Raw genomic sequence first — 23,668 nt, forward strand, 5'->3', positions numbered from 1 at the left:
GATGTTGGCGCCCTACCACAGTAGTGAGCCTGCCGCCTGCTTTCCGCATTGCAATACGTTTTACTCTTCTTCCGGTGCCGCAGCTCCCCTGGCTGTGCTGACAGAAGCAGAGTTCTTTTTAAGAGTAGCAGAAAACAGAGCAAATAGAGCACATAGAGCAAATAGAGACTGCGCAGGTGGCTCAGTGGTCCTTTCAGAGTTGCCCTCCGGTGCAGAAGGTGCACCACACAGGGGAACCATGGGAAGTCATAGCTGAACCCGGGAGGCTGGGCCAGGAGCATGTGAGCACCATCCATGCAAAGGTCTCCGAGAGGCTTGGATGGTGTGTGTGTGTGTGTGTGTGTGTGTGTGTGTGTGTGTGTGTGTGTGTACATGCACACAGGTGCCCTCAGAGGCCAGAGGCATTGGATCCCCTAGGACAAAAGTTCCATATATTGTGAGCCACCCATCTGGGAACTGAACTCGAGTCCTTTGCAAGGGCTGCACGAGCTCTTAGCCACTGTTCCGTTTCTCCGGTCCCTGTAAACATTTATTATTCTTGATTTCCATTTCTTCTTTTGGAATGTTAGACATTACACTTCCCTTTTCAGTTTACTTGTTCACACTGCATTTTTTTTTCAGAAGTGAGTCAGACGGGCTGCATGCCCCAGGGGCTTTTGCTTATTTTTCTCACAGATTCCAATGAACTTCATCCAGGGTGACAATGGCATTCAAGCTGTGTTTGAAACAGTTCCCGTGTCCTGTGGATGTGACTGTTCGAATGGTTTGTGGAGAGTTAACTGTTGTATCGGTGTGCTTCATATTGTATAAAGCCTCCCTTTTAAATGCAAAGCAACCCACTTACCTTTAAAGTCAGCTTAGGATGTATTTTGTTCATTAAGGCGTTAGAGAGCTGAAGGCCACTACCGGCATGAATCAGCCCGTCCTCATTGAGTGTCCTGCTGTTTTCAGGTGGCACATGCTGCCTCGGGAGCTAGCAGGACAGATCTATGTAAATAATGTGTAAAAGCTGGTTGCTGGTGGCGTGTTGGTTTATATTGCTGGACTTCACATCAAGTAGCCTGTGTACCTGCTCCTTAGTTTTCCTTTTCTAGCCCCGTAGCTAGTGCTCATCTGCTTTGTTTCTGCTCTTTGTGAGACAGGAGAGGGAAGCACTCAGCATTTCTGTGATCCTCACAGATATCTTTAGTGGCATCTTGTCAATTGAGAGTTTGTCCGGAGGTTGATTTTTTTTTTTTTTTTTTTTTTTTGGTCACTGCTTTCCTGGTAACCACTTAGCCCTCATGTGCTTCCTGCATTCATTTTTATTAGAAAGCTAAATTTGTTTCAAATAGAAGACAGTGCTAAGAAGCCTCCAGCGCCCATCAGCATTCACTAGTCTCCCATTCCCATGGATTTCACCAAGGGTTCCCTGGAGAGTGAATGAAGGCACGGGTTGCTTAGGACCTGGATAGCCTTGTAGGCATCTGTTAGCAGGGCCGTCATCTCCCTGAGAATAAACGTACTTAGAAGTGACCCGGTGAAGACAAACCGTTAGGAAATACACGAGCTGCTCTCTGATTAACTGCTCGCTTCTTGACTTTGCCTTTCATCACTCAAGAACTCGAGTAAGAATGTTGTTTCAGAAATTTTTTTAAGTATTCATCTTCTTATATTCTCTGATGTAACCTGAAATGTTTTCACCCACATATTCAGGGAGTTTCTTGGTATTTAAACAGTGCAATGCCCAGATGCAGAGATGGCTGCTCTCCATTCCCAGCAACCACATGGTGGCTCACAACCATCTATAATGAGACCTGGTGCCCCCTTCTGGCATTCAGGCACTCCTGCCCGCAGAACACTATACATAATAAATCTTTTTTTTTTTAAAGTGCAGTGCCCCATGTTTATGTCTTGTCCTCTCTTTCAGGCTCACTGATGAGGCGCGGCGGCTCATTGCTGAGCTGGGGAGCACATCCATCACAAGTCTTGGATTTCGAGATAACTGGGTCTTCTGTGGTGGGAAAGGCATTAAGACAAAAAGCCCCTTTGAACAGGTTAGTTTCTAAGGTGTTCATAACTAATGGTCAAGAGAAAATTAGTGAAATTTTTTCACATGATATTCTCATACCAGTTATTTGAAAATTTGGTTAAGTGCCAGCACTCAGGAGGCAAAGGAAGGTGGATCTCTGAGTTCGAGGCCAGCCTGGTCTACAGAATGAGTTCCAAGGCAGCTAGGGTTAGAAACCTGGTCTCAAACCTCACACCCCCCCAAAAGGAAAATGAGATTATACAAGTAGTGAATATGTTCAGATAGTTTTTGTAAGTTCTTGGTAAATAATTAAAATAATGGTGACTTTAAAATTTTTGTTTAAACTTAGAATTATCTCCCTCTTATACAACAATGTATTATCATTCTCAGTTTTTTAAGCATTTCAGTTATAATCTGGTACTAGAATCAGCTGAATTCACAAATATGTCAGAACTCAAATAGAATGTAAATCTTTTGACAAATAATCCTGTAGACGTTTCCTTACAAGCGTGTATTTGTTTGTTTGTTTTTTGAAGGTTTGCCACATAGCTCCCTGCCCACAAGGGTCACTCACTTAATATCTTGAGCAGTAATTTATGTCACCTCCTTGTTGGCATGTGCTACTGAAATGAGAGCAAGTGGGTTAGCAAATCACAGACGTTTGTTAAGCCATGTTCTGTCGTTGTGTCCCCTCAGCACATAAAGAACAACAAGGACACAAACAAGTACGAAGGATGGCCTGAGGTGGTGGAGATGGAAGGATGCATCCCCCAGAAGCAGGACTGAAGGGAGTGTGAAGACCAGAGGACGCACTTTGATTCTGAAGGAGAGCTGTAAAGCAGCCGCTCCATGTACATATTTTAGTAGCATGCGGCCGGCCAAGGGCGTGCATGAGCAAGATCGTCTCTGTTGATTCCAGGATTATTTATTGCTAACATAAATGGCTACCTTTGTAAATAGCCCTCATACTGAACAAATCACTGAACCATTTTTAAGCACATTTCCCCTAAAAGTACAATGTTTAGACTTCAGTGGCAGTAATGTACTTTAGTTCTAAACGCATATATTCAATGGGTAACCAGAAGGTTGTATAGGACACTGATTTATATTCTGGTTGCTGTAAGACTCTATCATGGAAAAACATGCCTTTTAGGGAGGAAATTTTGTTCGACATATGTGTCTGTATAGATATCTGGCATGTGCTGACGGTATCCTTTAAATTAAAGAGATTTTTGGCTAGTTGTATGTGTAATGTTATCATACAGTCTGGTTCGTGATGTACCTCTTTATATAACCTTTATCTTTCCTTCCAAAGAAACCAAGAAATAAAATATTTCACACAAAAATATTCATCAGATTTGTGAAAAGCACAAAAATTACGTTTTAAAACACTGAAACACTAATGTATGTGTCATTTGGGGCTCAGCTTCTAGACTTTGTGTTAGCGGTCTGAAGTATGTGTTTTTGTATAAGCTATTTAGAGTAAGCCTAGAGATGGGACAGAAGCGGAGAACGAGGCCTAGTCCCTTCCTCAACCTAATCGGGTCATTCAGGACAGCAGTTAGTGAAGTTGGGGTAATACAGGCATCTGTCTACTTTGCCCCCTTCACTAACCTCATGGTCTGAGAAGAGGAGTACTTCAATCACAGCTTTGATTTATAAACCAAGAAACTCTGTTACTTACTTCTAGCTTCATAATAGTAACTGTTGCCCAACATTATAGCAGAGTATTTAAAAAGTCCTAATTACTTTATTAGAGCACTAAATACCTATGGTATGCAACATATTTGGATTGGCTTAAAATGTAACATAAACAGATGTAGTGCTCATGCTGCCTTTGGTGGGATGAAGCAACACTTAAAATTTGAACCTAAAATTTAGGTGCTTTGTAGAAAAATCGAAAAGCAGTGTTTGCTATTTTGTTAAGAAGCTGGAAGCAATTCTGTATTTCTTGACTATTCCTGACCTTGTGGTACTGTTTCTCTCCACAAACTGAATGTAGTAGCTCCAGGAGACACATCTCCCTTGTTCAGACAAGTTTTGTAAACTTTTAAGAGTTCTGGTGCTTCTATACTAGCTCATATCCAGCATGTATGTCCTGCCATGTAAAATAATTCCCTTGATTCTGTAAGCCATTTTATAGTTTCTGGGGATTGGAAAATAAATGTTGTAGGGTTTTTTGTTTTGTTTTGTTTTTAAATAATGTAAGTAGTCTTGGTTTCACATTGTGAATTTGTGTGTGTGTGTGTGTGTGTTTGACAAAGTATATACTATATCTGCAGAACATCACATGAATATCTTTTGACAAATTTTTGTACTTAACATATAAAAAATTAAGTCTCTGCCATTAAACACAGTCATACTCTGTATATATTTGAACATGTATAGAAGTTAAGTTGCTTGACAACAGGCTATCCCTTTGAGTTTTAAAGACTGGCAAGATGGGGTTTACAGTTGTATAAAATGTTAGGTTGGTTATGTAACTGCTACCATTCGGTCATTTTCGTCTGGATCCTGTCTTGTACTGGTTGCACCAGCTTAACTCTGGAAGCAATAATCGACTGTTTTACTTTCACATCAGCCTTAGAAGTAAAGGATGCTCATGTAATGTCGAGAATTTTCTTCATTAGAATCACAGCTCCAACACTGACATGTACTGGTCCAAGTGATGAGAGGGGGTCTGCGGATGCGGTTCCGTTTGTAATCACAGGTGCTTCCCTAGCAGAGGTGTGGGAGGTGGCTGTGAAAACAGAAAGGAAGGGGCATATAAGTGGATATTTGGGAAATAAGAAAAACAAGAGAACATTTATATCCTTTAATTTTAATTTGGTTCAAGTTAAATTCATCATTTTGCCAAATTTGTTTTTAAATAAATCAGCTAATGTTTTGCAATTTTTACGATAATTTAGCTTGTGTTTTTTATTTCAAAGGTCTTACACAAATGCTAATTTAACCTCATAACGATGCATTGTTCGTTCTGTTTTGTCAACCCCCCTCTCCCATCCGTTTTAAATAAAAGGAAGAGAATTGCACTGTGCTGTGAGCAAAGCAGTTTAAATGGAAATGCACTTGACATCTTTTCAAGTCGGTATGAAAGCAGGGGAAATGTTTGTCGATTGGGTAAAGAGATCTGCCACTCAGCCAGTTACTCCCACCCCTTCAGATGTACCCCTCGTGGAGCTGCAGAAGTTAAGGATTGATTTTTACCTTTTCTGGAGCCTTTGTAAGGGTTCTTTTCTGGTCCTTACCAGGGTGGCTTTCCTACCACAAGCTTGGCTTTGATTGTCACATGCCAAATTATCAGTCAGTCCCCACTTCCCAAGTCCCTTCTTTCACCTCTTTTATTCCTTCTTGAATCTCTTGGCATCCATCAAATCAAGAGGAAGATGAGATGAAAAGCAATTGGACTTAGTCAGGGAGTGGCAGGTATTTGCAGCCAGGTAGTATAATGGAGCATCAAAGGACAGGACTGAGGCTGGTGAAGGCTCCTTGGGGAGTCTTAGGTCTCCCTCCAGTCCAGAGGGTGCACCCTGAGAGCACTGTATGGAGGAAGCGCTTCTGTGATGGCCAGAGAGAAATGGGTTGGTCAGCCCTGAGGTTAGGTAACAGCCATGTTTCTCTTGGGTTTGTCCCATAACCATGTTATTAGCATTGGGAGAATTGCCAGCCCACTGAGTTGACAGGTACTGCTTGTTGCTAGTTCTAAACTCACTGTCCAGCTTGGCATCTTTTTGGCAGTGTGCAGTACACTGAACATGGAGAGAACTTGATAATAATAGAGTATCATGCAAGCTCTCAACATTTCATAGAATTAGCTTCTTATGCTTGATAATCAGAAGAGAGCTAAAACCTTACAGGGGTAAAGTTCTGTAAGAGGAGGCAGTGCAATGTGGTCCCTAACACCACAGACAGACCTGAGGGTGCTCTGTGTCCATTGGTTATGGTGTGAATATTGTCAGTTTCTTGTAAAACAGATAGTACTGGAGTAGAGCAGATAGTGATAGTATTTATAGTGCCAGCCAAGGATAAAGTACCCATTAAATCCAGTTAGCCATGTTTCTTGCAGACTTTTAGATGCAGAAAAGTTGCCAAGTGTACATCGGTACCTTACCAGTTCTAAGCCAGAGAGGAACCAGTCAGTGACCGGCCATTAGCCTCATTAACGGATGAGATGCAGCTACACTTGAGGCTATCCTTGATCTCCTAGGCTCTGACTGACTTTCACATTCTGTCTCATTCATTACCCGGAACACCAAGGACCCCATCATATGCAGAATCCAAGATTTCATTTCTTGCTAGGTGCTCCGTATTTCAAATCTGTGGAAAATGGGCTCTGCTTACCAGGCTAGCTATGGAGAAAAGTGTGAGGAACCTTGTAGGGAGTACAGACCTTGGTCCCCTGCTCCTAAAAACTGGCTGCAGGGCAGTATGAGAGAGCATTAGGGATAGGGAGACAATGGGGCTCAGTTGCAGTCCCACTAGGACTTGCCTCTTGCTTAGAAGGGCCTATGATGGTGGTTCTTGCCATCAGGACTGTCTAGGCAGAGGAAGAATCTTGAATGGGGATTTTGAAGCCTTTGTTATTATTGCTCTTGTTTGCTTTGGGGGATTTCCAAGGACCTTTCCCACAATGTGTTAACCACCATTCCAATGTGCTTCGCCTTACCTGTGAGGCTGGTACCACTGGGTACAGCTTGATAGGAACAAACTCAACGTAGGAACAAGTGAATTAACTGTCAAACCTTGCCTTTCTGCATTGTCAATGAAATAGGATGGCCCATTGTATGTCTCTACTAAACAGAATTGTTATCTTCTGTAGAGATGTCCCTTTAAGCAGAGAAGGGTTAATACTCACCCCTGGGATTCAGGTTTTAGCTAAGAGTCCAATGGGACTCTTGGTGTCTTATCCTAAAACTAAATGTCAAGCTTTGCATTATTATTTACACATGATGACATTGACACGGAAATTAATGATTTTCAAGTTCAACTCCAAAACTGCTGTGCTTAGATTTAGTTCTCTTGGGAACTCAATTGGGAACCTGATTAGAGACCTGAATTCTTCGATGAGAAAAGAAATGAACAGCAAGAATGTCTTGAGAGTTCAGTTATGAGCATAGGAAAGATTTAAGCATGAATTATGTCCGACACTGCCATCAGGGTATGTTCAGTTCATGGACAAGCCAGTAAGAACACAGAATGGGAGATTCAGTTGGTGAATTTCCTTAGGTGTGAGGAATAGGATGTAGGTCCCTGCTGTAGAGAATGTGCTCGGCCCCCAGTGGCTTTCTGCTCTTGAGCAGGTTGAAGATGTAAGATATAAGTGAGTGAGCCTATTCCTAGACTCATACAGAAGTAGGAACCTCTTGGTCAGAATGAGGTTGAAAGCCAGCAGAATGGCTGTCAAATGCTGTCAAAATTCTATTATGGAAGTAGTCTGGAGTAGGTTCCCTATGGTTCTAAATCCCAGGGCGTGTTGGACATGGCACACGGTGACAGGTATTGTGGCAACTAGAATTTTGCGGTTTCTATATTTAGTCAATGAAGTTTAAACTAGTATTTTGAGAAATAATAGGTTGGTTGTTTGAAGAGAAAACATTTCAAGTTGACAAAGGGAAGAATTTCTCAAAATAATGAAATTAGTTTTTGTGAGCTCATCCTCTATTCATTAAATAGAAGGCCTGTCAGAGACTATGTATCCATCCCATTGACTTCAGTTTTCCCATTTGCTGTCTTAGTGAATGCTATTTTTTTGCCCAAAGAGATTGAGAGGAGCAAATATTAATTTTCTGGAGAGTTTAGGATGCAGGAATGGTAGTACATAGGACTAGTGAAGAGAAAAAGGAGATCATTGATTTTAATTTGTGGCAATAGCCCCCTCTCGGTCCCCCCCTACTTGCCTTAGAGTTTAAGTTGTGTTGAAATATTCAGCAAAACATGGTGGTGGCCTTTACTCATTAGAAAGACTCACAAGGGACACACACTTACCTTCTCTTATAGATACTCAGAACTAGGTAGGTATAGATTATGACCACAGCTGTTAGGTTGTTACGAATGTTTCTTGGCAGTGGTGGAGGTCAGTCACTCCTGGTGCTAGACTGGTAATTTAACAGGGAATAGACAGTCTTTATCCCACCACATTTTGCTTCCAATTCTTACAAATCAGATGCTCCACTTAGCTCTGCCCATTAAAAAGGTACATATGAATCTTAGTTGGTGTCAACTAGCTTCCTGTTTGCTGCTGTCCTCTCTTTATAATTACTCAGAGGGCTACTTTCTTTCCTTTCAAAGCTTTAGCCTGGTGCAGCCTTTCCACCCATGTAGTTTTACTTTGTCTGTGAAGATAAGCCATTAGAAACCACAAACGTTCCTATTTTCTAAAAAGAATACCTTGTGAAGCATTGGACTCTAAGCACATCAGCAAGGAAGGCTGTATTTATTTTATGCTGACTTAAATTGTTATTTACTCAGATCATTTCTTCTAGTAAGATTGATAGCTTCTTGGGTAATCCAACTGTTTGTGCTGTGGAGATCTGAAATAGAAGCCAGCTTCAATCACTTTGAGCTCCTAGCCAAGTTTATAGAACCCAGCCATAAAGAAACATCTGTAATTTGACTATACTTACAGATCCCTCAAAGTCTTTACATGGTGTAAACCTAGGCCCCTGATGATTTGTACCCTCTGAGATGCACAGGAACAGTGTGGCTGTGGAGGGCACAGATGCAGCTGGTCCATCCTGTGTGAGCTTGGGTGACTACTTGACTGACAGCTCCTATGCTTACTTCACTCATCTGAGAAATGGAGCCACTATAATGGTGCCTAGTTTATGGGATTGTTGTGAAGAATATACGTATATGTGAATGAAATTTAACAAATATATACATATATGAATAATATTTATTTTGGCCCATGCTAGCTATACAGCAAATGCTATCAGGTTGTTTACTGAAGTTAATGTTTGTCTTCCCCATCTCTCTCTGGTATCCTGCAGACGGAGTTTCTGCCCCGCCAGGTCCTGCAGCCCTTTAGTCCCAAATAAATACACAGAGGTTTATATTATTTGGAAACTGTTTGGCCAATGGCTCAGGCTTTTTATTGGCTAGCTCTCTCTTAATTATTAACCCATTTCAATTAAACTATGTATTGCTATGAGGCTGTGGCTTGCCCGTAAAGCTCCAGCATGTTACTCCTTCAGTGGCTACATGGCGACCCTAGAGTGGGAGCCAGCCCCTTCCCTGAACACCTGAAACCACACCCATAGGGTGTGGCCACCACTGCAAGTTCACTGGCAAAGCAAAATGTGTCCCACTGTGTCCCCTTTCATGCTATGACACAGCACTGCTTTTTTATTCAAGACATGTTACACTTGCTGCATAGTAAAACTGAAATTAAAGCAAGAATCAGTGCAACTTAGCTTTCCTTAGAAAGGTCTGTCTTGGGGATTATTTGTGCTTCTTGGAGAAAGACTTACGGCTTCATCAAATCAGCTTAGGAGATGACAGTGCTCCAAGTAAGGACCTAACTAACTAGTGACTTATTTCCCAGTCTTTGAGGACCTATGGGAGGTGATAAAAATACTAGCAGCAACTCACAAGGGCTGGCACTTCTGCCTCCATGTCTCTCATTTAGTAAACAATAACTTTGTTGAATTTTAAGGGTCATGGTTAAATGCTCAGTACAGATCTTAACAGTAGAACTATTCATATCAGTGCTAACAATGCTTCAGAAGAAGTGTTTCAAAAATATGTACTGTGAGTATCACATGGTTCTAAAGCTAAAAGGGCATGTGAGGTCATAGCACGTAAATATATATAATGAAGTGTCCTCATTCTTGGTATCATGTATGGTTCCTTAAACTACAGAGCAAAGCAAATACCATTCAAACTGGGAGTAGAGAATACTGTGGTTATTTATATTCAAAAGAATGAATAGGTTCTGTAGTGTACTGTTATCAGAGAAATACTTTCCATATTCCTAAAGCAGAGGTTACAGATAATGCTATTGTTTAATACGATTTTCCTTATTTGTTTATTTTTTATTTTTTTGGTAGAGTCTCACTATATAGCTAGATTGGAACAGGCACAGGCTGTCCTGGAACTCACAGAGATCTGCCTGCCTCCACCTCCCCAGTGCTGGAATTAAAGCTGTGGGCCACCATACCTGGTTTGTTTTTCCTTAATTTCATTTTAAGATGATCCATCCTCTCTTATTAGTCAAATCAGAAAAACAGCAACATAAAAAAAAATCTTAAACTCCTAAGTTGAAAGATCAGTGCATTAGTGGGACTGCTCCCACATATAGTCCACAGTATTTGGGTTTGGGGTTTGATTTGTCTGGCTGTGAATTCTGCGTGAGGCCAGACACTGAAAGCACATCACTAGAACTAGGCATGACGGTCATTCTTGTTTCCTTTCCTGGTAAATTAGTGGCCTGGTATTCCTCTACACATAATCATCTCCTCCTTACTCTCAAACTGCCTAAATTAGTTGGAGCTGAAACCTACTGCTGGTGCCCAGCAAGAGCTCAGATTGTCACTAGAAAGATGAGAATACCTGCTGCCCACCCCTACCTCGCAGTTGTCACTGATTGACTTAGAAAGAAGCACATTCAACCAATCAGTGCAAACATCAACTCAGAAGATCTTTCCCAGACCTTGTAGGACGGAACCCTTTCTCCTGTCTTCAGTGTATATAAGAAAATGGCCTGTTTTTCCTTAAAAGGTTAGGTCTGCAAATGTGGTGGCCTTGTGACCAAGAGACAGAGATGGAGCTGCAGGGGGTGCAAGAATTTGAGGCAAACAGCTACAGAGCCTGGCTCTCAGGACAAGACCAGAGATGAAAGTGATGGTGAGAGGAGCCCAAGGACCATGGCAGACACTTACTGATAATGCTCCCTCTGATCCAGTTAAAATGTTGAAGATTTCAATTTCTGAGTCAATATGTTTCCTTTGATGTTTAAGTCAATCTAGTCTGGATTTGTTGTTACTTGCAACATGAAGATAGATGGGTGAAAAAGTCAAGGATGCCTGCAGGGGTGGTGTCGAAGGTAAGAAGGAAAAGAACCCAGAGACACATGGGAGTGAGAAATTCCTCCTTGGCATCCTAGAAAAGGCAGCCAGGTCAGCACGGGGAGGGGGGGGGGGGTTTAAGGAATGGCTGGAGTTACCGGCTGTTAGTGAATCAGAGGCTGACCGATTCTCCGCCAGGTGATAGGGCAATATGAAAAGTTTTCTGATCAGTAGAGTAAGAGTTCGTGTTCTTACTCTCTTAAAGTAGAAGGGTGATTATTTTCAGGGCAGATAAATTAGTCACTTTGCAGGAAGAGCTTGAGAGTGCCTCGCCCCACATCACAGCCAGAGAATAAGGAATGGGAAACAACTCTTTCGCATTACCACAGTGTTTGCTCATTTGCCACGTCCACATTTCTCACTTAGCAAATAGTAACTTTAAAGGCCACAGTTAAATAAATGCACAATCTTGATTTATTAACATCCGAATTTTATATAACTTCCGTAGTTTTGCTTCTCAAATTGTTGATCAATCGGTTTAAAATAATGAATAGAAAGTAGATTAAAATCCTTGATAAATATTTCTTATTAATAAAAAGAATATTCTTTGTGTTCATCCTGAGCTTAGAAAAAACTGTTTTCCCATACAGTTCTAAAATATTTAACAAAGTATGAAAGTGTAAGCATTTACGTTAAAATATAACCTTAAATTCAGCCCTGTGGCATTTTACTAGATATTTTGTAAAATGTGAGCATACATAAGTGGATATTAAAACAAGACCGAGGGTTTGGGGATTTAGTCCAATGGTAGAGAACTTGCTTAGCATGCACAAGTCCCTGGCTTCTGTCCTTAGATCCAAAAGAAAAATGTAAGAAAAGAAAGAAAACAGAAAGATAGCACTCAACATTCAAATAGAAAGGCAACCTTGCATAAAATACACTAAATACCCAGGGTATCAAGTTCACCATTATTCTTTTCCCATCTAATACTTATACTATTAAATTTGTTATAATAAAGCAGAGATAAGGTTGAAAAGAGAATTTGGTTATCTAGCTACTTAAATAACACCATTTTTAATATTTTGTAATATTTTAATCTATAGCATAAAAAACTGCCATTTTCAAGACAGCCAGGGCTACACAGAGAAACCCTGTCTTGAAAAACCAAGAAAGAAAAAAACAATTTCGTTTTTCTTAAAAGAAGGAGGAAAACTATCATTTTGGAAAGAAATACATCTAGGCAACTGCCTCAATTACCTTCTTTTTCAACGTTTTAAGAATGAATTAGTGGTATGAAAAAGAAAAGAAAGCTATTCTTATTTCTTGATATAGCTTTATTATTCTGGCACTCTAAGAGTTTAACAATAGATGTCTTTAAGTCTTAATATATATCGCACAAGTTAAATACTCTATTTACAAAATATAAAACTTTTAAAGCAAAATACTGTACAAAATACTGTCTTTACGTATTTGAGGGGCTTTATATTTTTACTCCCATTGTTCATCTCTTTTTAAGAATTTCACCTCCCAGTATATCACAGCCGAATTTTTATTGCTAGAAACTGGTCTACAATAAAAGGATAAATCCAAAGACTAAAAGTGAGATAAACTTTACAGATTTTTTTTCACTTCCTAGACAAATCCTCTTGGTTAAAGGCACTTAAAAATCCAATTCATGCTTCACTTCTTACATTTTGGTTCTTTTTGTTGCTTAGCGTCTGTAAAAATACTTTAAAAGGGATATTGTATCTCTTAGTGAGGATTCTTTCCAATGGCTTTTCTTTTGCAGTCTGTGAAAGCATAAAGCAAGCACCTGTCCCTTAGGTAATTTTCAGCCTGTTCTGTCTATACACAAACACTTGGTATAATTAATTCTATTAAAATACCGAGGAAAAATGCAAATTATGTGTACTGCTCCTTGCTCCTATAAGAGATGGCTTTTAAAAAAATGATCACTGTGTCCACACCAGGACTAATTTCTGTATCTGTATCCTGGTTTTGGCTCTTAATCCTGAGCCTGGACCAGGTCTCTGGGATAAAGGCTTTTTTTCTTCCTTTTTCCTTTTCCCTCCTTCTCCCCTTCCTTCCTTTCTTCCTTCCTTCCTTCCTTCCTTCCTTCCTTCCTTCCTTCCTTCCTTCCTTCCTTCCTTCCTTCCTTCCTTCCAGGATAGATAGATGTTCCCTATATGTCAAGGTCTATACCCCAAACCATCCAAAGGTAACTGCCTCGCTTTTCAACTTTAGAATCCCAAGCAATCTTCACAAACATCTTGCGATTTGATGTCTATCAGAAGGAAGAAATTGCAGATTGGATCTGCAGCTGGATTGCAGGCAGTGACTTCTGCAGTCATGCATGGTAAGGGGAGCCCTCCAGATTGCATCCTTGGCTGCTCCTGAGGAGTCTCACGCTAGGCTGGATGGAGACGTTACTTACAAGTGTGGACATCCGTCATGCTTTCACACCTCCTGCAGCGGACATAGCAGCACCAGATAAACTTACACTCACACCTCTCCACGTGCCTGACCACGTGGGTGTTGTAGCCTCGGCCACAGCAGAGGAGGTTGCAGCCGTCAGCACCTCCTGATGTACGGTTGCACTCTCTGCCCTGTGTCCCAGGAATACCCAGTTTCTTGTTCTCCACACAGTAGTTGGGAGACTTATGAACGTACAGCAGATCATCCTTGTGAATGGGTGTCTGTCTCTGATCTTTTTCTCTCCTGCGCATTTTCTTCTTGGTTTTGTCTGAAATCTGGATGCTGTTTTCATATTTATCCTTTAAAAAATGCCCAATCTTTTCAAAAGAGGACATAGTTTTCCAGCAGGTTTTCACAGCACAGGAACCGGAAACTCCATGGCAGCGGCAGTCCACAGACATTAACTTAGCGACAGCCTAAAACCAACAATGATTGTGTTCAAATGTCATTTGTGCAGTTTTTCATTCAACAGCAGAAGCAGTTAACCCAGCCACTCAAGTTTCTCGCTCTTTCCCCCATAGAAATGATGGTTTGAACATAAACCCTCTTTAAGGATGTTTAGAGTTCAAATATTTTGTCATTTATTTCTGTCTAAATGTTTTGAGTCTATGTAGAAAGCCTTTCCCATGCCACATTAAAACCAGTAGGGGTGGGTCAGTGAGGTGTCCACAGAGTGCTGCCAAGCTGGAAGCCCTGAGTTGGAACCCTGGGAAACCACATGTTAGAAGGAGAGGACCAGTTCCTGCAAGGTGTCTTCTGACGTCCACACATGTGCCGTGGCATGTGCTTAACTCCCTATACTAAATATATAATTACATAAGAACTGTAAAATAAATAACTGTAAGGGCAGCCACTTTGGCTACTTACCAAAGATGATCTGAAATTTCATAGGGAAAGTACTCTTATTGGGGTGAGGAGGGATGTTGGTGCCTGCCTGCATGTTTCTAATGCCATTCAAGGTCTTGCTATTTAAAGTATGGTTCATGGACCACCAGCTCCAGCATCCCTTGTAAGAAATGTAGACAAGCCTGGTCTTAAGTCAGGCATACAGAGTGAAAAGCTATGGTTTCAACCAGAGCCTTAGGTGATTATCATGCAAAGCACTGGCAGGGTAATTGCCATCAACTTTCTGTTAGGAATTCAGCTTATGCTAGAGAGGATGTGGAGAAAGGAGAACACTCCTCCATTGCTGGTGGGAGTACCAACTTGTACAGTCACTGTGGAAATCAGTGTGGTGATTCCTCAGAAAATTAGGCATCAACCTACCTTAAGACCCTGCAATACCACTGTTGGGCATATATACCCAAAGGAAGCCCATTCACACCACAAGGGCAATTGCTCAGCTGTGTTCATAGCAACATCAACTTTCATGGTACACACAGAAACACCAGTAGAACTTTCCAAGTAACAGTTCTCAAACTCCCGGTATCTGATTAGCTGGAGTGAGCTGCTTACATGATATGGTGGTACCTTGTGGTGACAACACCTGTTGGTTGATTCTAGTGAGCTTTCCTAGGTTTGGTCACTGTAGTGTCAATTATGTCATGGGATAAAAGGGGAGTGAGAACATGCTATGCCCTGGCCAGAGACCACACAAGAAACCCTGTCTCAAGTTAAATTGGCTAAGGGAGAAGGAGCAGCAGTGTGACGGCTGCTGACAAGTTCTGCCGCTTTTCTGGCAAATGAATTGAAAACGTAGCTTCTTTCCTTGATGGGTAAATAGCATTATCTTAACACAAAGAATAAAAAGAGAGGAAAGTGCCTGTAATCGCAACTCTAGGTAGGTTGAGGCAGGGAGGCTATGAACTTGGGACTAGCCTGGGCAACATGGTGAGCCCAGGCCAGCCTAGTCTGCAGAGTGGGACCTTGTTTGAAGAAAAGTAAAGACGACCATGTTTATGCTATTTTAGATTCATTTCTAAGTGCTGAGTTGAGTTTATTCAGCCTGGAGCACTAACTGAGCTTACACGCACTTGTAGTGGCCCATTGTTTGAGGCGAGGTAAGGTCTAAAGGTTCCTGTCTTTGGTAAAGTTAGAATAGAAGTTCAGATGAAGTTTTCAATGTGCCTAAAATAACAACCTAGAGAGTTCTAAAGTTTGAGGGCTCTAACCTCTTATGTATCAACATTGCTTCCTGAAGTCCCCAGACGATGGCGGAACAGATTAATAAATCGTCAGGACTAGTTGACATTCTGTCAACATGCTGGGCAAGTGAAAAATGAATCCACCCATTCAACAACTTGAAAATTATGCATCTAATCTCATGAAAGAAGTTTAAGTTCCACTTACAGTTCTTATCAAAACTCCAAAATAACCAAGGCTTTATTACTATTGATATGTCTGCAGACAGCGTTTTCTAACATGCTCCAGTCTAACCACACGGAATATTTCAAACAAGTAATATTGTATTGCAGCCTTAAATGAGAACATGTGATACTGATTTGTACAATTTTAATACTTCTTAGTAACATTTAAAACAATTAATAGAATAGTATTAAATTCCAACCTTTCTAGAACATAGAACATAAACATTTTTTATTCAGAAAACTTCAAAACTAATAAATGTATCTATTTCTTAATAACACAAAGCAAAAACACCCTTTGGTGATGCAAGAACAACTTACTATATAAAGTAGGTCACACAGATAATCTGATTTGTGGCATTTGTTATTCACAAAATCCTTGTTCCTTGAAGAGGTCTACATGCAGACAAATATTTAAAATGAATGCAATCTGGCACCTTTGTTCGTATTTTAAGTGGCAAAGGATGTGAAGAAAAAAAGAGCTCAATCAGTGTAGGTAATAAAATAAATTGTCCGAGAAGCCCCAGACCTGAGAGTAAGTGTATGTTTAAACCAGATCAGCGTTCCTGATAGTCATCACTCAGTGATTTAAAGCTGCCTTCCCTCCACATTATGATGGAGAGCTCAGCTTCCTTCTTTTAACCGGTTCAGACATGGGCACTGTTGGTTTGCAAAGCATGAGAAGCAGAGCAGATGCGCTTCGAATAACTATGCACTCACTCACACAAGCAGTTTTAATGCCTCCTCCGTGGCTAACCTGACTAGGAAAAGTAACGAAAATCACACCCATGAAGGAAAGTCATGGATGGAGGGTCCATGGTCTGGAAGACCCTGAGCTAGCAGGACTCTCCTCCAGCTTCATCATAACTTTCTCCCAAACAGCATGGGTCCACCAAATGCTGTACAATTTGAAAGAATAAAAGAGGCTTGTAAATTCAATTTTGTTACCCACTAAGCTTATATTAGGATTTTGAAGGATTTTCCTACACTAGAAAACAACTCTTTTTTAATACTGGAGTTGATAATTTTCCACTTTTATGTTTTTAAAGTGTTAGTTCTATGTCTTTCGATCAAAAGGGGCCAGAATACAAATAGAATAAAATGCTATTCTTTTCATTATTATTCTTCCTACCCCAGAGCTTACATACATGAAAGAGCTTCAAGTAGAAGAACCCCAAAAAATTCATATACAATTTGAATGACGATGTCCTCATAATACCTCAAGGATAGAACTCATAACTAAAGTAGAGCAACATAGTCACTGCTTGGGGAGTTTTATGAGTTGCGGAGTTTCAGGGTAGACACATATACACCGAGTTTAACTTTGCCAACGATAGTGTTTCTTGGAACACATTTTCATAAATCGTGTACTTTGATCTGGTTATATAGCAAGAAATTCTTTTCACTTAATATGCAGTTAATGAACAGGTACTTAGTTGTGATTCCAATTTCATAGAAAAATAAACAGTGTGGTTAAGACACTTGTCTTACATAAGTTGGTGATATATGATATAAAGTCTTTATAACTTAGCAAGATAAAGTTAGAAAAACAAAAAACGAAAGTGGAAAATATAACATATTTAAAAATATTCCAGGAACTCTCCAAAACATGTGTTCTGTATCTTTCCTGCTGGAGTTCTTAATTAATGTTAAACATCTAGTGTGAGCCGCATTGGTGGCTCTGATACTTTCTGGTGACTGGAAAAGAGAATATCAACTGAATGAATTGTGTGTGGTTATGGGAAAAATCCTCTCTCCTCTAGCTGAGTTGTTAAGGTTTATAACGACGTTAGCAGAGGAATGTTTTGTTAACTATTGCAAACAGATGTGCGCATTTTGGTGGAATAGTATAAAACTACAGGAGAGCAATTAGGAAGGTGGCATTTAATCTACAGGGTTCTTCATGGAAGTTTCAGGTTGATAGGTTTCTAATGAAGTAAGATGGGAAGGATGTATCACTGGAACTCAATGCAAAATGAGACACCGCATAAGAAATGATTTAAGGACTAATTGTCTCACAATTTTGAGTCAAAGATAATGCTGTGGGCAGAGATTGTTTTCTACATATTGCTTTGCCCAAAGTTTACTAGGAATGTCCAGAAACTGGTGTGGAACATTCTGTAACTGACATTTTCATTGTGTCAGCCAATGGAGGATCTGTTTAACTTAAGAACTCTGTGAGTTAACATTGGATGGGTGTGTATGTAGGATTGCTATTCCTATTCCTCTGTCCCACTTCATCCCGTTCTATCCCAAAATACATTTGAACCTGCGGAAAAGCAAAACACAGTTGTGTTGTTCAACTACTTATAAATATTCTTGAAACAGGTCAATGAAAATTTGGGGTCTGCCCTTCCCACTTTGTTGAGTTACTCATAATAAAACAAATTGTGGGGTAGGAAAACTTAAAAGTTTATGAGGTAGGCATGGTAAGAATGGAAATATTTCAAGCACACCAAAAGAAATACCCATAAATATTCCAAGTCACATTATTCCCAGAAGTTCTGCCCCTGGAAGACATCACATCATTCTCGCAGCCAATCACCACCCAGCAACATTATTCTTGGAGTCATAACTTTAGGAATGGTGTCAGAAACCAAGTGGGAATCAGAGTATTTAAGGTCAGCGGTTAGAAAATCATCTATCCTGCTCACAGTGCTACTAAGCGCCAGTACCCACATTTCTCTGAACGCTTTCCTACATTTTGAGTTTGGGATTTTGAGGCTAGAAAAACCAACTCAATTGAATGCAGACCTTAAACTTTATTCAGACAAATATGCCTGACAGAACAAGATCATAATGACCAATATTAAAATTGAGTCAGCTTCTTGTCCATGTTAGAGAAACCTCCTTTTTGTTTATGTAGTCTTTTTTTTTAAAGCTAGCAGTGAAAAGTAACACACAAAAATATTTTGAATTAGAATACCTCCCAAGAAAAGACCAATGAAACTCACCCATGCATTACCCTAAGGATAACCAGGGAAATGTTGTGTAATATTTTAGGGTTACATCTAGAGCAATCTGAGGCAAAAGAAAGGAAACTAAAATTTGCATAAAATGTGTACTTCTATACGGGCTGAACTGTTATTTGCAGACACAGAAAAATAGCAAAAATCTACATAATATGGGGAAGTTGAGTTTTTTTACCCTGGCCAATAGTGTATTATATTAAAATTGCTGTAGATAAAAACCAAAATCAAATTGTTAATAACTGTTTAATACTAATATTAACGATGATAGAGCCAAATATACCTGCCTAGTTTGAAAACACATAAGATGAAATAAAACTGAATGCCATTAATAAAACTAATTTTCTTTAATACAATTGTTTTAGGTTTTCATAAGCTCAGACACAACTACATTTATTTAAGAGTTAATCCTAAGATAAATTTCTGAGTTTCATCTTTTGGTTAAATTTTTAAATCACTATCAAATCATTTAGAGAATGATGACTAATGAATATTTATGTAATTGTTTTCTCAGTTTTTAAATAAATATAGGGATTTGGTGTACTCTGATGTTTTTCTTGAGTTTAATGCTAAAGCTTAAGAGAACAATGCTAATTGCATTTCCTTCTTTCATATTAAAATGTTAGAAATAATAGATATCTCTTTATTTAAAATCAATCAACACTTCACTCTAATTTCACAATGGAAAATCCCAAGGAAAAAAAGTTATACACCTAAGTGTGGTGCAGAGTAAAAGCAATGTTAGTGAAATCAAATAACTTTTCTGAAGCTCCTAAGTAAAAATATGGGAAACTCGCATAACTTATTTATGGATTTTCTTGTTTTCTATTTTGACTTTTCAAATTGCATATTCAAATTAAATGGGACTGTAAATGCAAACTTGATATTTTACTGAGTCTTCTGGCTTTTTGTATTTTAAATGAGGGCAGTTAAATAAAGACAACTGGCTAGAACTTCCAAACATTGTGAATGACCTCCATTATTCACTTGCCAAAAATGTAAAAAACAAATGCAACGTATACTTTAAGTATTCCTAAGAGATGCTGCAAATTGTCTGAATTTACTTCAGGAGGATGTGGCAGATTGTGGTAACAACACTGGGACCTTTATAGGTTATTGGAAATTCAAAATTATATCTGTCTCAAAAAATTTATTATGACAGAAAATATGTATTCATAAAAATGTTACAGCCTTTTGGGCAAGTTACAGTGAACTACCAAACAATTCAACAGTGTTTTAGAATCCAAATTTTATTGTATCAATAGTCAGTAATGTAAATATATAAAACCTAAGTAGGGTACACACATATTCCTTTTTAAAAACATCTTTTAAAACCAGAATTCATAAAGGGGTTCACTAGGGGCTGGGTCCTTGCATTCACCTCCTCTCGAGCTATCTTTAACATAGCTACATTTTACAATATTGTTACCATTAATATAGCCATAGCTTTATGTCCATATTCTTTTATAGTCTTAATTGAACCTAAATTACTTGATAAAATAAACATTTTCCATGAAAACTTTTGCTTTACAAAAAAATTAAATAAATAAAGAAAGCTTACCAATGTAGTCAATACACACTCAGGAAAGGATATATGACTATTTATTTCTTCTACTGCCAGTGTTTGGTTTTAAAATCGTTGGCATAGATTCACCCAGAAGCATTAGCCCTAAGTACTAGTTACCCAATGATGCTGGGGTCTTATTTATTTTTCGAACACATACCTGCCTTCCCGCTTCGTTGTTGTGTAGATTCATGGTTAGCAGTACTTTGCTTTCTTTTGCTGTGATGTTTCTGATGGGGATATCTAGAAACTTCCTGCTGAACCACATGCCATACTGGACATCATCAGAGCATCCCCCCCAATGCCAGCCTTCACTTGGTGAGCCACCATTTTGCAAGGTGGTGTCGCAGGAACATTCGGTCATGTTTCCTGCACTGCACGACCTGGTTACAGAGTGCACCAGGCCTGCAGCCATGATGGCGTAAATGAACGCTGTCTCCTTGGTGCCTAGGGAGAAAACATTGATAAATTACAGAGCCGTCATTTTCTGTTGAAATTCAGTCCTAAAGCTCTTACTCATCAGCTTATGAGGCAATCAGTTTTTCAAGTGTTCACAACACATGCTGTGAATATTGGAAAGAAAATCTACTATTTTAGAATAAAAAATTATTTTTCAGGATACCACATCATGGGATGTCTCGTACCATATTGTCACCCACTCTCCTCATATATTAAAATTCATGCTTGTTTTTAAAAATTGTAACCCTCACTAGTAACTATCTTAGTGTTTCATGGACAGTAGTAGCTCATTAGTACATGTTGAATGTAAATCCTTTGCATGGACAATGTAAATGGCAGCTGAAAAGGAAACTGATTTCTTATCTTTTTTTTTCAAAGTATGCTGCATTCACAAAACACAAACGGAAAATTCTGGTGCGATTTTTCTTTGACAATACAGGTCAGAATGCAAACTAAAATTAACAAAAATCAGAACAATTGCTAGATAAATATTCGTTTTCTTTCACATTAAAGATAAGATTTTTAAAAGGGAGAATACAATGAATATCACTGCTACTAAGTAGCTAACATGTTGTGAAATACCTTATACCCATAAAAGTAACAAAAGATAATTGAAAGCTTGCAAAAAGATTTGCTGTGGAAGATTATCCTGTTTTGAAACGGTTGCATTTTGCACTCGGTCAGTAGACCTGGAGTTAAAATCTTTGAAATCAAAGTTCCATTAAGACATTCATAAAGTAGACTAGCAGTCGAATTTTTTTTCTTTCCAGATGTTTAGACTGGAATAGAAACAGTTTTACTCATGCCGGTTGTCCAATAAGCCTCTTCACCAGCGAATGCTTCTACATCTCAGCAACTGTTTAGGACACATCATTTTTCTCCTTTTTACTTCTTTCTCCTCCAGCCTCTTACCCTTCACCCCCAACCCCCAGGCCAGGGATCCATCCGCAGCCCTTGTCAACCAAAACTCAGAGCTGGGAAGGCTCAGCTCTGGGGAGGCACAAGCAGAAGCAGAGTGGAGAGGGGGTCAAAGGTGCAGTGCGAACGAAACGAACTTTAAAAACGACAGCGAATGCATCTTTCAATGCCTCGGGCCTAAAACTCTCTGACTCTGCTAATATCCCGGGAAGCATCCTGGCTCTGAGTACGGTTATCCTTGCTAAGTCACCAAGCACGTGGAAGAACTTTTTTTTCGCGGAACTTTCCCGTATCGGGAAAAATGCGCTCAGTCGGGGAGAGGTGGAAGGAACAGAAACCAGGGGGATTCAAAAGAAGTCGCCCTCAGGTGACAGTCCCTTTAAAAATCACCATTGTGCACTAAACCTGGCGTTCCCAGGAGTCAATAAAACCTGCGGCCGTCCTTCAATTAGCCACTTGTCTGCAGCTCAGTGCGCCACAGAGCTGCTTAAATCAAAGCAGATGCGGCAGCAGCATTCCCGGCTGCAGACCTCATGTTTGTCCAGCTGGTTACCTACGGAGCAGGGCGCCACGGGGTCCGAGGGGTCGCCGGGGTGGGGACTCATAGTTTTTCTGCAGCTTTAGCAGGGGCCACGTAAAGGACGGAGAACTGCAGCCCCTCTAAGTGTCCCTCTGCAGATCTGGGGTGTCCCTCTGTAGGGCTGCACCTGCACTCTGGGGTCTGGCCCCTGTCGCCCCAGTTTCCCTGTTTGAAGATCTCACGAGCACCGGACCGTACAGTCACATACTATTTTATCGAAGGCACTGGCAGAAAAGCTGTCTATGCCCTACTAACCCCAAGGGTCCTGGTGACTCACCACTACTCAGCTCATAGCCAAAGAGTGGACTGGTGTCGAGCGGGGCGGAGGTGGCGGTGGCGACCATACAGTTCCATCTCTCATGTCGGAACTGGCTCTTGCACTCCTGAATGCCCAGCCGGGCGCCCTCGCTGATGCTAGGCAGCAGGTACGGTTTCCTCTTGCACAGCTCCTTCTGGCGGCTGTTCAGAGGCAAGCCATCGCAGCCCAGCTTCTCCGGTACCCCGAAGGAGGCAATGCCCAGCCACCTGTAAGATACGGCGTCCCTGCTGTAAGCCGGCCTCCTGCCCTCCTCCCCTACCCCAAATGCAATAGGTCAGCGGTCCCAGGGCCCCGCTCCTCCTCCCCTGGCCTCAGTTGAAAGTTCTCTGGCACGGACCATCCCCTTTGGTCACCTACCCTTCATGCCTCGGCAGCGCCCATACTCACATCCAGTTGCCCTGGGTTCCGCAGGGGAACAGCGAGAGCACGGCTGCCCACAGCGCACACAAGCTGGGCAGGGCCAGGAGCGCCGCTCTGTCCATGGCCCACGCATGGAGTCCCCCAGCCCCGGCCACTCCTCTCCTGTCCCCTCTCTCCAGAGACCCGTAGGTCTGAGGTCAGTTCCCTAGCACCCAGTTGTTCTTTGCTCTCTTTCTCCTGGAAGGTAACATTAAAAAGGGCAGCAGGGACAGAAACTATCAGCCATCCCCCAGACCCCTGGAGGATGGGGTGGAGAAAGTAGTCTAAGGTCCTGGCTCTCAGACTATGTGGATACTTGCTGAAGATGCGGGAGCGTCCCTCACATTCCAAGGTGAGAAACTTCTGCTGATGTCTCTGCGTCTCCATCGCCCCAGGCTTCTCCTCGCATCTCCTCCCCCCCAACCCCGCCTGGCGCCTGATTGGCCCAACAGCAGAACCGTATCTCACCATCTGGAAACTTCAGTCTCTCATTGGCTAACAGTGGGCTCTGCGGGGGGCGCTCTTGGGCTGAGCCTCCGTGACTGCCCGACTAGACCTGGGAGTGTCAAGACCTTTCCTCCTGTCACATTGTCCTTAGAGGAGGTCACTGTGAGACTGAATCAATCTGAGGAGCAAAGAAGTGATGGGCATTTCTGCCTCAGCATC

At 40.9% G+C, this 23,668-nt stretch overlaps 2 protein-coding genes across 4 annotated transcripts in view; one reads left to right on the forward strand and one right to left on the reverse strand.

Moving 5' to 3' along the window:
- Fam3c (FAM3 metabolism regulating signaling molecule C) overlaps positions 1–5,043 on the forward strand; it is a 55,814-nt gene extending 50,771 nt beyond the window's left edge. For all 3 annotated transcript variants that reach the window (XM_040728508.1, XM_021231813.2, XM_005078048.4), the window contains 2 exons: positions 1,910–2,036; positions 2,708–5,043. In XM_040728508.1, coding sequence (XP_040584442.1) covers positions 1,910–2,036; positions 2,708–2,797 — 217 coding nt within the window. In that variant the 3' untranslated portion in view covers positions 2,798–5,043. The remainder of the gene's footprint in view (positions 1–1,909; positions 2,037–2,707) is intronic.
- Positions 5,044–11,472: 6,429 nt separating this feature from the next.
- Positions 11,473–23,366, reverse strand: Wnt16 (Wnt family member 16). Its single transcript, XM_005078047.4, has 4 exons — positions 22,991–23,366; positions 22,562–22,809; positions 20,488–20,774; positions 11,473–13,907 (listed from the first exon to the last, which is right to left on the reverse strand). Exons 1-4 carry the CDS (start codon positions 23,083–23,085, stop codon positions 13,443–13,445), a joined length of 1,095 nt encoding a protein of 364 aa, XP_005078104.1. The 5' UTR covers positions 23,086–23,366; the 3' UTR covers positions 11,473–13,442.
- Between the last annotated feature and the right edge of the window lie 302 nt (positions 23,367–23,668).

This window comes from Mesocricetus auratus, unplaced genomic scaffold, assembly GCF_017639785.1.
Source record: "Mesocricetus auratus isolate SY011 unplaced genomic scaffold, BCM_Maur_2.0 Super-Scaffold_100019, whole genome shotgun sequence".
NCBI lineage: Eukaryota > Metazoa > Chordata > Mammalia > Rodentia > Cricetidae > Mesocricetus > Mesocricetus auratus.

Bases quoted from the DNA above. Each gene is read 5' to 3' on its own strand.
- Wnt16 (XM_005078047.4), bottom strand. From the start codon at position 23,085: ATGGACAGAGCGGCGCTCCTGGCCCTGCCCAGCTTGTGTGCGCTGTGG. The intron at 22,810-22,990 runs GTGAGTATGGGC...CGTATCTTACAG, and splicing joins GGAACCCAGGGCAACTGGAT to GTGGCTGGGCATTGCCTCCT. The intron at 13,908-20,487 runs GTATGTGTTCGA...TGTTGGTTTTAG, and splicing joins ACAACGAAGCGGGAAGGCAG to GCTGTCGCTAAGTTAATGTC.